Source organism: Acinonyx jubatus, chromosome B1 (assembly GCF_027475565.1).
Source record: "Acinonyx jubatus isolate Ajub_Pintada_27869175 chromosome B1, VMU_Ajub_asm_v1.0, whole genome shotgun sequence".
Lineage (NCBI taxonomy): Eukaryota > Metazoa > Chordata > Mammalia > Carnivora > Felidae > Acinonyx > Acinonyx jubatus.
Window position 1 is genome coordinate 34107969 of NC_069382.1, and position 13612 is coordinate 34121580.

Sequence of the window (13612 nt, forward strand, 5' to 3'; positions counted from 1 at the left end):
CAGGTTAAATTCCACAGTGTTACTCCCTCCTTGGGAAAGCAGAGAAAACCTACCCACTTGGCTTCCTGTAGGCAACCAGAGGCCTTACCTACCTCCCATAAGCAAAGCGGCGGTCTTTGTGGTGGTCTCCAAAGGTGTCCCAGAGGCGGAGGGAGACGCTGACATCATCTACCACATCTCTGGAGCGTTCCAGCACCTGTGGGGTGGGCCAGGGGAGAGGAGTGGGAATCGAGGGCAATAGTTCTAGGGGCCCCCCACAAGTCAGCTCAGGCTGGTGCCAACTCAGCCCTGAGGGTCCCAGACAGCATGGGGGTGGAGGGACAGAGCTAATACCTCTGTCTGTGTGTCCTGCCCAGCACTATATCCAGGGGCCACCTCTGCAGACTCAATGGCAAGAGCGGCCTCTAAGCCGGCCAGCCGGGAAGGGACTCTAAGAGGGCCGACTGTCATGGTGTGGAAGGGGGCCTGCCCCGTTCCCAGCTTTACCTGCAAATAACAAGCCTCTGATTTTGGTCTTGGCCGACAGCTTCTCTCTTCCTCTCTGCCCTCAGCTCTCCAACGCCTCCCTCCCCTCAGTGCTCCCCATTACTGGGGGCTGTGATTATACAAGATGCTGCGTCCCAGGCAAAGCTTGGGTCTTAGGCACCAGCCTGGCCACGCAAACCCCAGATGATTAAGGATCCCTTCGCTGGGGTGGGCTCACCTCAGACCTTTCTCCAGGGGCTCCTTCCTCTTCAGCTGCCTCCACCCCATCCCCGGGGGCCTCCGTGAGCTGAGCACAGGCCCGGCCGAGTTTGGAGACACTGAGCCATGGTTTGGGAAGAAGCCCAGATACGCAGGGTGGGACCCCCAGCCAAGTGGCCTTGCAGCCTTACCTCCTGGCACACCCGATACTGGTCGATGGCCCAAACCGTGGGCACATGGGTGGCAAGCAGCTGGTACTGGGTGAGCGTGGCATTGCAGGCCCGGGCACAGATGAGCCTGGTCTTGCCCACCGCGTTGTCTCCCACCACAACGCACTTGATGGTCTCTACGTTTGGCCTTTCATAATCCATGTCAGAATCCATTAATTGGGACCTGAGGAACAGGAGCATAGTGGTCAAGGTGGCTCCACACACCAGCCCCCTGCAGGCCAGGGCCAGCAGCTCTCCTCAGCCGGGACCGGCCCCTCTGCCAGCATTTGAGCAGAGAGGGAGAGAAAGGAGCAGGCAGCCATCTGGGCAATAGTTCTGTGGGGCCTAAGAAACGGGGGGCCCATTCAGGCCGAGAGGAGTGGTTCCACCACATCAACCACTGGTCTGCCTCCTGTTGCCACCATCCTCCCGCTGGGCTCCTGGCTGGGGGAGGCCTGTGAGAGAACCCTAGGCAGAACCTGCCTCGGGCCTGTCCCCACTCTCCCAGGAAGAGGAGAGTCCGCCTGGGAAGCGCACTCATCATCCGCTCTCCTCCTCTAGGCAGCAAAACAACAAACAGCTGAGAGAAGCAGAGTCCCGGCCAGGTCCCCACCCCTTCCCAGCATGCCTGAGGGTAGGGCCACTTTAAAATTTAATGGACTTGTCAAAGCTGGGTGGCAGCTCTCCTGGCCTCCACTTTTGCCTGTCTCCCTCCCTGGTGGTAGGTTTTCAAACCCTGGCTTGTCTGTGGCTCCCCTTCAACGCTAGTCCTCAGCCTCTTTCAGGGAGATGCCAGAGTTTTTCTTCCCAGTCCCTCTGGGTTGGAGAGGCTCCTGGACGCACCTGGGCAGCCCGTGGGCCTCCCCTCCCCTCCTCTGGGCCTGTCATGTTGCCTGGATGGCTCGCGCGGCTGCAGGCCCAGTTTTGAGATGGCAGAGGGGATCAACATGGGCCTGTGACTGTATACTCCATGGTCAGGGGGCCTGGCCACCCGTACTCAGGTGTGCCCTGTAAGCACCTGAGGCAGCCTCAGGGAAAGGGAGATACGCCCCCTTCCACACTCCCCATTCCTAGAGAGGAGGGCTCCCAGGCTGGAAGCCCCCAGACAGCTGGCGCTCCTGGAAGAGTGCTCGCTCAGTTGGCTGCATGGGTGATGGGACTGCTGGGAGACGCAGAGGACCAGAAACTTGGACCTGAATGTCCAAGCAAATGCTTGCCTCGGTTTCCTTCTGTGTTGGGCACAGAGGGAGGGCTTATCCACCCACAGAGAGGGATGGCTCAAATTAACAAACAGAATGCCCTTTGGTAGTCGAAGTGTCCTATCAGTGTTTAAAAGCTGTCACCAGGAAGGGCCCCTCAGCTTGAGGGCTTAGGGGGCTTTGGGTGGCCGTCGCCCAGTGGTATCTACTCTCCTGAAAGGGGAGAGGGGAGGGGGATGGGGTTGGGCAAGGCAGGCATTATTAGGAAACTCAGTTTCACCTAGGTCACTGGCCTGCTCACAGTCCCTGGGTGCACGAAGTCAGCCGGGGGCTGGAGCACACTAGAGGACTCCTTCCTAGGCCAAGGAAGGCTGAGCTCATAAGAGTCCTGGAGGCAGTCCAGGTGCCCTCACTGCTGAGCCATCCAGCAAGAGAGCAAGGCCACCAGCAGCAACAAAGCAGCTCCATTCCTGCCGGGCTGTAACTGGATGCCAGCCTGCAGGAATGCAGAACTGAAATATCCAAGTAACGATGGCAACTGGGATTTGCGCGAGTAGATACATCTCAGCAACCTAAGCAAAAAGTGCAGCAAGGACTTTTCAATGAGACAAGCACCCCCTCCTTCTTGGAATTTTACAGGAACTGGACTCTAAACAACAAGGGGTCTCCATGCAGTCCCTCCCCGCTCTCCACAGCAGGATTCCTGCCTCCTCTACCCACCTCACCCTCCTCAGGGGCAGCCATTATTCTAACCACCACCTTGCCTCCGCCCTGCTCTCTCCTGAGCTGAGGACCAGGAACCCCACTTTGATGGTTCCTGGTCTCAAGTCAGACAACTGGGAAGGAATCATCCGGGCTGTAGTTTCTGTTCTATAAATTGAAGAACAAAACTGACCGAATCCCAAATACAAATACGATTAGCTGTAGGAGACTAAAACCCACTAGCCCATAGAACTTCCTTCTCAAATTTAGGTTCTAATGGCATGTGGGTGTGTAAGCAGAAGGGGGGATGGGGAGGCATGGAAGAGGGGCATCAGTTCTTCAATTCAGAAGCATCTGGAAGGCGAGGAGGATGCCAGAACACCAGCAGAGCAATGCAAGTTCAAAATCAGAGAGTTTATGATTAAAATACCCCTGCACACCTCATGCACCTCGAGGGTTAAGTAGGGGACAGCCAACCAACAAGTAGGAGAGGAACACTGCTGTGAGTTTAGACAGCAGACCTGCTGGGTGCTACTCAGGCTGGACAGCCTCTCCTCATCCCTTCTTCAGCTGCTCTGCAGCCTTCCCCTGCTTGTCCTTGGACCTCCTCCTTATTTTTACCATTTTCACCCACTCCACCCCTGTCCTGACTGCGGGACTTCATTTCTAGGAAACTTCATACCTAGGAAAGGGCAAATCACTTCACTTCTCTAGGCATCAGTCTGCCCTTCTGGAAAATGGGTATGAGGGCTTTGGAAGAAAGTTTCCCAAATCGTGGTGAATTCGTGCCAAGAGAGTCTGGGCAGAAAGGAGGTATTTGTCTTCTTATGTAATCTGGTATTATATAATGCTAGATTACACATCTATATATGTAATTCTATCTCTTTTTAAGATACAGACTGGCCCAATTAAGCCAGCAGACAAAACTCTTAGTCGAATCAGGCCCGTCTTAAAGGCGGATCCTGCACTGGAGACAGCATGCCAAAGCCACCAGTAATGTAATTTTTTTGCTCTAGAATATTGCTACTTTACTGTACCATTGCTGATGTATGATGATACAACCCATTCAATGAGCTTCTCAATTTCCGTTTCCCTGGCACTCTCCTTCAATGACTCTAGACTTTTCCACATCCTCATTCTTTCCGAGCCTCTAGACTAACCACCATAAACCATGGCTTCCTTGCCATCCAGCCCTGGGTATCACAACCCCCAATTCATTCCTCTCCTTCAGTGATCCCAGAATCACATAGATACTCCCTCCCCACCCTGTCCCATGATCCCTGTCCCTCTCTCCACAAACAGCCTCCTATCCACTGTTCTCCTAGATCTTTGTACTCAGGCCAGGCCAAAAGGCAAGGTGTGCTCAGATTAGCTACAACCCTCAGCGGCTCCCAGTCCCACCCCCGCACCCCTACACACACTCTTTGCAGAGCCCAGAAAAGCCCCCCTTTCCCTCCCACAGCTGATAGGAGGCTTGTTCATCTGTAGCTGCCCTAGTCTGGTTGTCAAGGAAACAACAGAATCTCCCTGGGAGCCTGGCTTGTCTCCTAGCAACCAATATCCCACATCCTGCATCTTACAAAATGCAAAAGGGAGGAATATCCTGAAAATGAAGGTAAAAATCGAGGAGGATGGATAGGAAGGGAGAATCGGGAAGAGAAGACCAGAGAGGGTGGCCTTGGAATTAAAAGAGGCTGCCAGTGGGTTGCTGACATTGTAGTATCGGGAAAGGTGGGGAGATGAATCCCTCCTGCAGATCCAATGGGCAGCAAGACTCAAAGGGATCTTGAATGATCGTATTAACAAAAAATGCAAACCTAAACACATGAAAAAGCCTTCTCAGACATCAACAAACAACGCTAAGCATCTCTCCCATAGTTTGCCAGAACTCTGATGCACAGACTGCAATGGAGTTGGGTTGAAAGAAACATGTCCGGAACGGCGAGCAAAACATCCAAATTCCATTGGTTTTTAACAGAAACATTTCCACCACTCTGGACCTTTTTTCATGACACGCTGCTCTGCACACACACACGAAATAAAAATAATTTATTTTAAAGATGGGGAGAGGGGAAGGCCACGACACGCCAAGGCAATCAAGTCATCCGCCTTTCCCTAGAAAAGCCCGGAAAAGGTTAGTCCCACGCCCCCCGAGACCCCAACAGCCAAAGCTATACCGAAGGGGAGAAGGGGAACGGAGGGAATGTCAGAAGGGAAGCAGATAGGGCCGGGAGGGCACAGGAGGGCGAAGCGGCGCGTTTCCAGGTAGCTTGCAACCCGGCCATAACAGAAATTAATCATTTACTTACACCACTACATGTGACGGGGTAATTTCTAGTGTAAGGAACACATCTCTTCCTGCTAAGCACGCTCATTTTAGTGAAATGTCTGGGGGTCACTCCGCGCGTGCAAGTTAGGACGATGCCGGCGCCGCCGCGCTGCTGCTGCTGCTGCTGCTGCTGCTGCTGCTGCTGCTGCTACAGGCTCTGGGCCCGGGTCGCGCTAGATCAGAAACTCTGACAGAGCAGCCCAGGCCGGACGGCGGGCCGGGATCGGCCGCGCGCGCGGCACTGCAGCCATTGCCTCTTCCGGATCAGCATCTCCCCGCGCCCCGGGCGCCCAATGTCATGGAGGCACGCCGGAGTGGGCTGTGCGCGGCCGCTCAGACCTCGGGCGGCTGGGCCGCGCCGCCGCCGCGGGTCCTCTGGCTGCGGAGGCTGGAAGCGACGCGCAGTTGAGGAGAGGGGCGAGGCCGCCGCCGCTACGCGCCCGGCCCGCTCCGAAGGCGCGGCCGCGAAGACGCCTAGCGCTGCAGTCCCGGGGACCGCTCACGACCTCCTTTTTTCATTCACAAAAAAAGGAAAGGGAAAAAAAAAAAAAGAAAGGGAGGAAGAGAAGGGGGAAAAAAATCGCACCCAGGGCGACGGCCGTGACAGGCTCCGCCCACCGCGTAGCTCGGTTGGTGGAAAGGGGTCTGGGGGCGGGGAGGGGGCGGGGAAAGAAGGGGATTGGGTGCCCTGCGGCCCCGCCCCCGGCCCCGCCCCGCGGGGCCTCTCTCTCGCGCGCTCTCTCTCTCTCTCTCTCTCTCTCTCTCTCTCTCTCTCTCCCTCCCGCCCTCCCTCCCTTCCCCCCCGCCCGGAGGCACGCGGCTGGGAGGGTCTCGGCTCACCACCGGTGGCAGTCTCCTCCCTCTACCTGGCAAGGGGCAATACCTCGCTGGACTCCCACGGGATTTTCCCCTTTCCTCCGGGAAGCTGACAAAGAACTCTGAGACGCATCTTAGCCCTGGAAGGGATGCCGGTTAGGGAAGGGGAACTTGACATATTTTCCTTGTCCCTTAAACCCAGGCCTCCACCCCTTGCCCCTGGGGAGAGGAACACAGCGTTTCCATACAGGCCCTACTCTGGCTTGAGAGTTTTCCTGGCACTTGAGGGCCTTCCTCCCTTGATCACCACCGTGCAGCTAAAGCCTGTGCCTCCGACTGCTGTGGCACATGAGTTTAAGAGTGGGTCACTGTATCGCCTGTATCTTTTCCCATCGAGATCTTCTCCTCCTCTTCAGCAGTCTCTGCTTCCATCCCACCCCCATCCTATTGCCACCTAGAGTTTACCAGTATCTTCTGACCTCTTAAAAGAAATGCCATGAAGACACTAGCCCCAGAGACAGTGCCTAAGACACCTTTGAGTTCTCCGTCTCGATTCACTCCTCTGTAAAACAAAGAGATTATAAGGGGTGACATCTGTAATATGAGCAGTCCCCAAAGGAAGTTTATATGTTCAAGGCTGGTTTGATGATGATAATCTTGACTACTGGTAATTACAGCAGCCAGCTCAGTCCAGTTTGATCCATCTTGTCATAACCTCTGGACAATTTTTAAAGTCGAGACTGACATGCCTCCCACCTAACCCCCTCCAACTTGTGCTCTGAGAATGCAAATCCACTTTAATACTAGTTTATGCAAGATATGATCAGGAAGAGAAATCCATTGCCAAAAAAAAAAAGCCGAATAAAACATGAATTTTGTATTCTCTGAAGCATGCTTTCCATCCATGAATGCATATAATTGGAAGCTGCCCATTAAGGTATTTGTGATAAATGTGCTTTCTGGCCTGGTCCATGTTCATTCAATAAGTGCCTGATTGGTGGGGGATGCTACCCCTGCTCCTTCTGAATCCACCCAGAGCTGGAGAAGAGGTTAAGAATGACTGAGGGTGCCGCTTGACCCCTCTAGTGAGGATTCAGTCTCCATAAGAACAGAAAGTATTGGTTGGAATACACGCGTTGGAAAGAAACTTAACCATGTACAAGTGTGTTCTTCCCACATGTTTGGCATTGAAGAACCTCAGCCCATCTTCTGTGTGCTAGAGGTCCCTGCCCCAGAGGACAGCCTAGCATGACATCTCTGTGTGGGTGCCACAGAGGCCATGGCCTCTCCCACTGACACCCGCTTGCCCCCACCCAGCTCCAGAGCGCCAGCCTGTTGGCTTCACGTTTCACACAACACAGAAGGAAAACAGAACTGCCCTCTGCCCAAAACCATGGGCGCCTAGGCCTGCCTCTATGGAGCCAATGCCTCCTCCCTCTTTGGGAAAAGAGCCAGATGAGCCTGCGAACGCCCCTGCCCAACCGGGCTACCCTGTGGGGATTCAAAGGTGTAAGCCTGGCCAAATGAAATTGCACCCCCTGTTCCCATTTGGCAAACTGCCAGGGTCTGACGGACAACAACTTAATTCCCTGTCTTGCTTTTTGCACACAATCTTCTTTCTCAGCTTTTCTTGAAATGAGAGTCCTCCCTGATAGCATCACCTCTCCGGCATTCCCAGTCAGAGCCTCCTCCAACATCCCTTCCCTCACCAAAGCCCTCTTGTGACTCCTCCTTCCCAGTGACGTAAACCCCTTGAGCCTGTCCCCACAAGGCACCCTCTCCAACTAGCCCCATAACCACCCTCCTCAAGGACATCACGAGCTGCCATTTTCTGAAGCTGGTGAGCAGGAGGCCCAGTCTGGGGAGAACACTCTCCTTCTTGGTTCTCAAGAAGGCACCCATGCAGCAGGCTCTCAGCCAACGCCACAAGCCCTCCTCTCTCTGTGGCTCTGAAGGCGCCTCTTCAGTGCCAGCCCAAGCTCTGCAGACCCTGCTTGGTGCGTCCTCCTCCACCCTGCACGTTCCATTTGTTTCACAGGCAGCTCCAGCCTTTCTACGGTTTGTAGGCTACTGGTCTCTCTTCTCTCTACCCTCTCCTGGAACACTCAACCCTCTGCAAAGCCCACCCCACAGGCCTTCTGACATAAAATCTGCCCCCCTCCCCAGCAGTGTGCAGTCTGGGCCACATGGCATTGCCACCCTGTGTTTGGGACCAGCTGAGAGCAAAAGCAGAGGCATCTCAACATGCAGAGCTGGTCAGGGTGAATGAGCCAAATCTGGAAAGTCTAGAGTCTCTCAGCCTCCTTGCCCAGGGCTCAGGGGACACCACCAGGTACTCACAAGAGACAGAACCCTTCTGCACCTTTGCTCAAACAGTTCTCTCAGCCTGAACACTGTTCTCCTTCCCATCCCTCCACCTGGATAATGCTTACTCATCCTTCAAGCCTCAGCCTAGATGTCACTTCTTCCAGAAAGCCTACCATGAATACTCCCTAAAAGTCTGCAAGTTTCCCTCCCCTTCTTCTGTGCTCCCCTAATAATACCAATCACAATGTTCTATCATTGGGTCTCTCTCTCTCCCTCACAGTACTGAGAACTGTTTAGAGAAGGGACCATGCTTGTTCAAGAGCTTCCTTCTTGCTGGTGTGGCAACTAGTATGTAATAGGAACTCAATAAATGCTTGATGGAAGAACGAATGTTTGGGTGGGCAACCTGATGACGAGGGACTTGACACCACCCAGTGGCTACTCACATGCTGTCCAGAGAGGTCTTCCACAGCTTGTACTGGCCTTGTCTTTGCATAGCCATTGCTCTGTGTTCCCTCCGGGCTCCTGCCTGGGCTGGACAGAAGTGAATGGGGCAGCCCAGGGGAAGACTGTGAGAGAAGTAATAAATAGCTGTAAGTTACCCAAAGTAGTGCCCAGGTCGGTCAGCCCAAAACAGAGGATCTACTCAGGGCAGGAGTGTGGCTCCTTCTGTTCAGGCCCACTGGGCTGAGACACAGCCTGGAGGCCAAGACAGAGGCCACCCCAGGGAATCAAGAGGCTCCTTGAGGGACAAGAACTGGGTTCATGGTCCATCCCATGCTGCGCATTCTGAACTGGTTTTGGTAATTTGAAAAGAGCACTCGGTTGTCCACTAGGAGGCCTGGATTCTGTCCTCACACAGCTATGGGACGTTAGACAGTTCCCTCCTGTCTCTGAATCTGTTTTCTCATGTACAAGGGTTGGGTCAGGTTCATCCAGCAATGATATCTAATAAGGGCTCCTAGCATGGAAGACCTATGTTTTATTAGCCATCCTTCTTCCTGAAGAAGCTCCTGACCCAAATTGGATTCAGCAAAATATCAGCTGATGGCCACAAAGGCTTAGAACGGAAGAGGGAAATATTTGGGGGCGGAGCGAGGAGGGAGGAATTGGAAACATAGTTAGAGGCAGAGATTCCCACTTTCAGCTTCCTTAAATGGTCAGTCACAATCTTGGGAACAGTTCAGCCAAAGAAAATTCTAGAATTTTAGGAGAGATAAGGAATAATCTAGGGAGGGCTTGGAGAGGCCAGTTGGATACCTCTGGAAGCAGGTTAAAGGGTAATGGAGGGGCATCTCTGTGACAGCCCTCCAGGGACAGGGGACAATAAGGTAAAAGCTAAGGCAAGAGAAGGCTCCCCACCAAGCCCAGTAAGGGCAAGGATGTGGACAGTAGGATCCCCAAGAGTCCCAAATAAAAAAAAAAAACAAAGTAGAGGAGCAGCCATTGCAGTAATTTGTGCCAACCTTGGTTCTAGTCTCCCCTTTACCAGAAATTGGCTGTGTGACTTTGGGCAAGGAATCTAATCTCTCTAGTTTCCCATTGGAATAATGTTACTTGCCAGAAGACAGGGGATGGCCAGGTGATCTTCTCATGGCCCCTTCCAGGTCTGAGATCAGAGATTCTGTGATCCCTCTAACTCTTCCTTCATTTCTGCTTGCTCCCCGTCACAGACTTATGCTCAGTATCCCTGTGTAAAGGGGGACTCGGGAGGTAGGTGAGAGATAGGCTAGATGGGTGATGGGCATTAAGGGGGGCACTTGTGATGAGCACTGGGTGTTGTATGTGAGTGATGAATCACTAAATTCTACTTCTGAAGCCAATATTGCATTGTATATTAACTAAAGTTTAAAAATAAAGAGAGAGAGAGAGAAGGGATGGGAAGGGATAAAGCGGGACTCAACCCCCATTTGTGCCTACGCTACCTAGGTCCCCTATGGTGATCAGAGAGCACAGAGGGTGTGGAATTCTGACAGTCTAACCTACCAGGGTTGGAAAATCCCATGCCCACCTTGGCCCTGGTGCCCAGTGGGTCTCCTGAGAAAATGAACAAACAGGTGAGGCAGTGAAAGGAACACAAGTGAGAATTCTGCTTGGGATCTTCAAAGCACACCCAGCCCCTTGCAACCTTCCTACACCACACTGTGTGGGTGCTGGTGGGGATGCTCAAACCAGGAGCTGAAGAATCTACTCCCAGTCTGGCCTGGCCAGGCTGCAGCCAGCCCCTGCTGGCAGACAGCTGAGCATGCATACCCCTCTGCCCACTCACCCAAGCCCCTCCACCCTAGCCCTGCCTCCTAGGAAGCCAGAGCTGGCTGAGGCCTCCACGCAGCATAGACTGCAGCTTTGAAGCAGCTCTTCGCTCAGCAGAGAAACCTGAGCACTTGTTGGCTTATATGCTTTAAGAGCTGCAAATACTACCACCACTAATGCCACTGGGGAAATGCATGATCCACCCCAAGTCTCCTGGGGTGTTGATTTCTCAGGACAGTACACCAGAAGCCACCACTAGATAGGCCTCCAGCAGAAAGAAGCTACATGGTGTTACTACTGTCCTGTTTCATAGGCAGAAAAGTTAGAAGTGGGGGACAAAAATGCACCCCCTAGCCTGTGCATCCAAGGGCCAAGATCCTTCACTTCAAGCAGGCTGCAGACCTTCTGAGAGAGGACAGGCTCATTCCTGGAGCCCCGCAGAGCTGCAAGTGAGAAGCTCTGAGGAGGCTGATCACCCCAAAATAGACTTGTTTCTTTTCACAACTTTTTCATGAGGCATTGGCATCTCTTGCAAGCATGGAAAAAAAATAGCCTCAACTGTTAACAAATAAAGATTATAAAAAGCCCCAACTGTTCCCCATGGGTTTCCATGTGGCTGCGGTGTTCTAGAGGGGGGCAGGGAGGAGGCTGAGAGGGAGGCCAGGGGAGATGGGCGTCCAGGAGCCCCCTATCTCCTTTCCTCTGACCCACTTTTCTCCCTAGGTAGCTAATTCTGCTAGAGCTCATAGGGATAACAATCCATGTGAGAGATGGAAAAGATTTCTGTTGACCTGCAGAGGTGGTCCACTGTGCATGTGTATTATTGTTTATTTACTGCTTCCAGACAAAAGAATGCACGGCATGGAACAGGGAATCTTAAAAACTAAGAAGAGGACAGGGTTTGTTTAGTAAATACTTAGGAGGCTCAGTATTCTCAGCTTAGTCTGAACTTGGACCCCACCCTGGGCATGGCAGCATGTCAGTAACCAGACAGGAGTTTGGGGGCCGTAGCTGCTTTTGAACCAGGTTAAAGGATTGTGTGGGGCTTCCCCAGAAGGGTCCTGGCCCTCACCCACACTCTGGGTTCCCCTTGCAAGGCTCCAGGCCGGACCTTGCAGAGCACCCATGCAACCTCTGTCCTAGCCCTGGAGCCTTCACTTTTTACTTGAACCTCCAACAACAGAAGAAGGGAAATGGTGTAAAAGGCACTGGAATGGAGTCTGGAACTGGGTCCCCATCCCCTAGGAGTTCTCAGGAAAATCAGGTAGTTGACCTGGATGATATCTAAGGAGTCTCTGGCCCTGACTTCCTGTAATCAGAGGGAGAGAATTCCCCCAGCTCCCAAAGCTCCATGTCCTCCACAAAGTCTGGGATCAGCCAAAGACCTACCCTACCCACCGTTATGGCATTCTTTCTCTTCTCCTCTTCTCCTTACCTCTTGTTCTTCCCTTCCTTTGCCTCCCCTATTCTTCCCTCTCCCTTCCCCCCACCTCCTCGGCAGAAATTTCTATAAAAATATCCTCACATGGCTCTGGCTAGGTCAAAGATAGGAGGACAGCCAGCTGGCGAACAGGCAATGCACCAGGGACCCTCATGGGCATTATTCAGCTTTGGATGGTTCCCCCGAACAGGCATCTGGGGAACGCTGGGCAGAGCTTTCCTGAGGTGGTGACAGTGGTGAGGGACCAGCAGGGCAACAGCATTGTCTCTGGACTCCTCTGGACCCAAAAGTCTTCTCTCGGGCTCCACCAGCCAGAGTTAGTAGCCAGCTACCCTGGGAAATTGCAGCCCCTTCCAGGGTCATGGTTGAATAAGGGGGTGGCTACAGACAGGGTCCAGTGTCACCACGTCAGTCAAAGCATTGCACCGCAGGGTGTGGCCATTCCTAGCTTAGTAGCCCCTCAGGGCAAGGCATGAAGTGAGGTGGGGTGGGGCCTGACACAGAGACAGAGGGTGAAGGAGGTGGTGCTCCGAGTTGGAAGCTTCCCACAGAAGCTTCAGTCCTTTAGATAGCCGGTGGCATGGGTTCCTGGGCAGATGGGAGGGTGTGGCCGGTTGCTGCTATGCAGCCCCCTGGAAACAGTCCAGGGCACCTCAAAGGCCACTGAATGCATGCCTCAGCTTAGGCTGGTAGTTTGGACAGTTCATCCCCGCTTCCGCTGCCTTTCTCCCAACCCACCTTCTTCTTTCTCCTAGAGGATGTGTGCTGAGAGCTGTCCGGCGCTTGAGCCGTGGGTGGAATTCTGGGGCTGGAGGCAGCCCCCAAAGGAGACTCTTGTGCTGCCATCTCCACACCCTGACAGGAAAGCCTTTAAGGTGGCCAAGCGGCTCGAGCAGACTTTGGCTCACAGCCAAACCATCCATCTTGTACACGTGGAAGTGAGGACCGTGGAGCCGTGGTCCCAGGAGGGATCAGAGTGCCGACCACACTCAGCCTCTGCGCGGGCCGACCAGTGGCCACGCTGCAGCCAGAGGTGGCATGGGCCACTAACAGCCTTGCCAGGCCGAAGGCACATGACAAGGCTCATGCAACCCAAGTTACATCGCCTACTTACCCTGAGACTCTGGGGCAAAACTGAGGTTTGTCTGCTCACTCATTCACTTATCTTTTGTTCTGTTGATCACACGCGTGTTAAACTCCTACTAGTGCCACGCTGGCGATTGGGAGGACTATAAAATGATAATGATGCCATCCTGGCCATCAAGATGCTTAAGCTTATCATAATAATCAGAATTTATCAAAAGTTTATTATATGCCCAGTATTGGGCTAACATACTACTTCATTTACAGTTCAAAACAATCGTCTGAGGAGGTACTATTAGTGTTTATTTTTTTTTGAGAGAGAGAGAGAAAGAGAGAGAGAGAGAGAGAAAGCAGGGGAGGGGCAGAGACAGAGGGAGACCCAGAATCCAAAGCAGGCACCAAGCTCTGAGCTGTCAGCACAGAGCCTGAGGCGGGGCTCGAACTCAAGAACTGGGAGATCATGACCTGAGCGGAAGTTGGACGTTCAATAGACTGAGCCACCGGGCGCCCCACTGGGGAGGTACTATTATCGCTACTTGGTAGATGAAAGAAACTGGAGCTTCAAGAAGCGATGTGACAGTCCATGTTC

At 53.3% G+C, this 13612-nt stretch overlaps 1 protein-coding gene across 4 annotated transcripts in view; it reads right to left on the minus strand.

The window, feature by feature from the left end:
• The window catches only part of RHOBTB2 (Rho related BTB domain containing 2), a 28529-nt gene that overhangs the window by 13047 nt on the left and 1870 nt on the right, over nucleotides 1–13612 (minus strand). The window contains exons 1-4 of one of the 4 annotated variants that reach the window (XM_027077400.2): nucleotides 9808–10497; nucleotides 8693–8815; nucleotides 876–1077; nucleotides 93–196 (exon numbers count right to left, since the gene is read on the minus strand). In XM_027077400.2, the coding sequence (XP_026933201.1) occupies nucleotides 93–196; nucleotides 876–1077; nucleotides 8693–8748 (362 nt within the window). In that variant the 5' untranslated portion in view covers nucleotides 8749–8815; nucleotides 9808–10497. Of the gene's footprint in view, nucleotides 1–92; nucleotides 197–875; nucleotides 1078–5103; nucleotides 5784–6006; nucleotides 6083–8692; nucleotides 8816–9807; nucleotides 10498–13612 lie in introns of those variants that run through there. The other 3 variants (XM_053216424.1, XM_053216423.1, XM_015079241.3) reach the window with 3 other exon arrangements.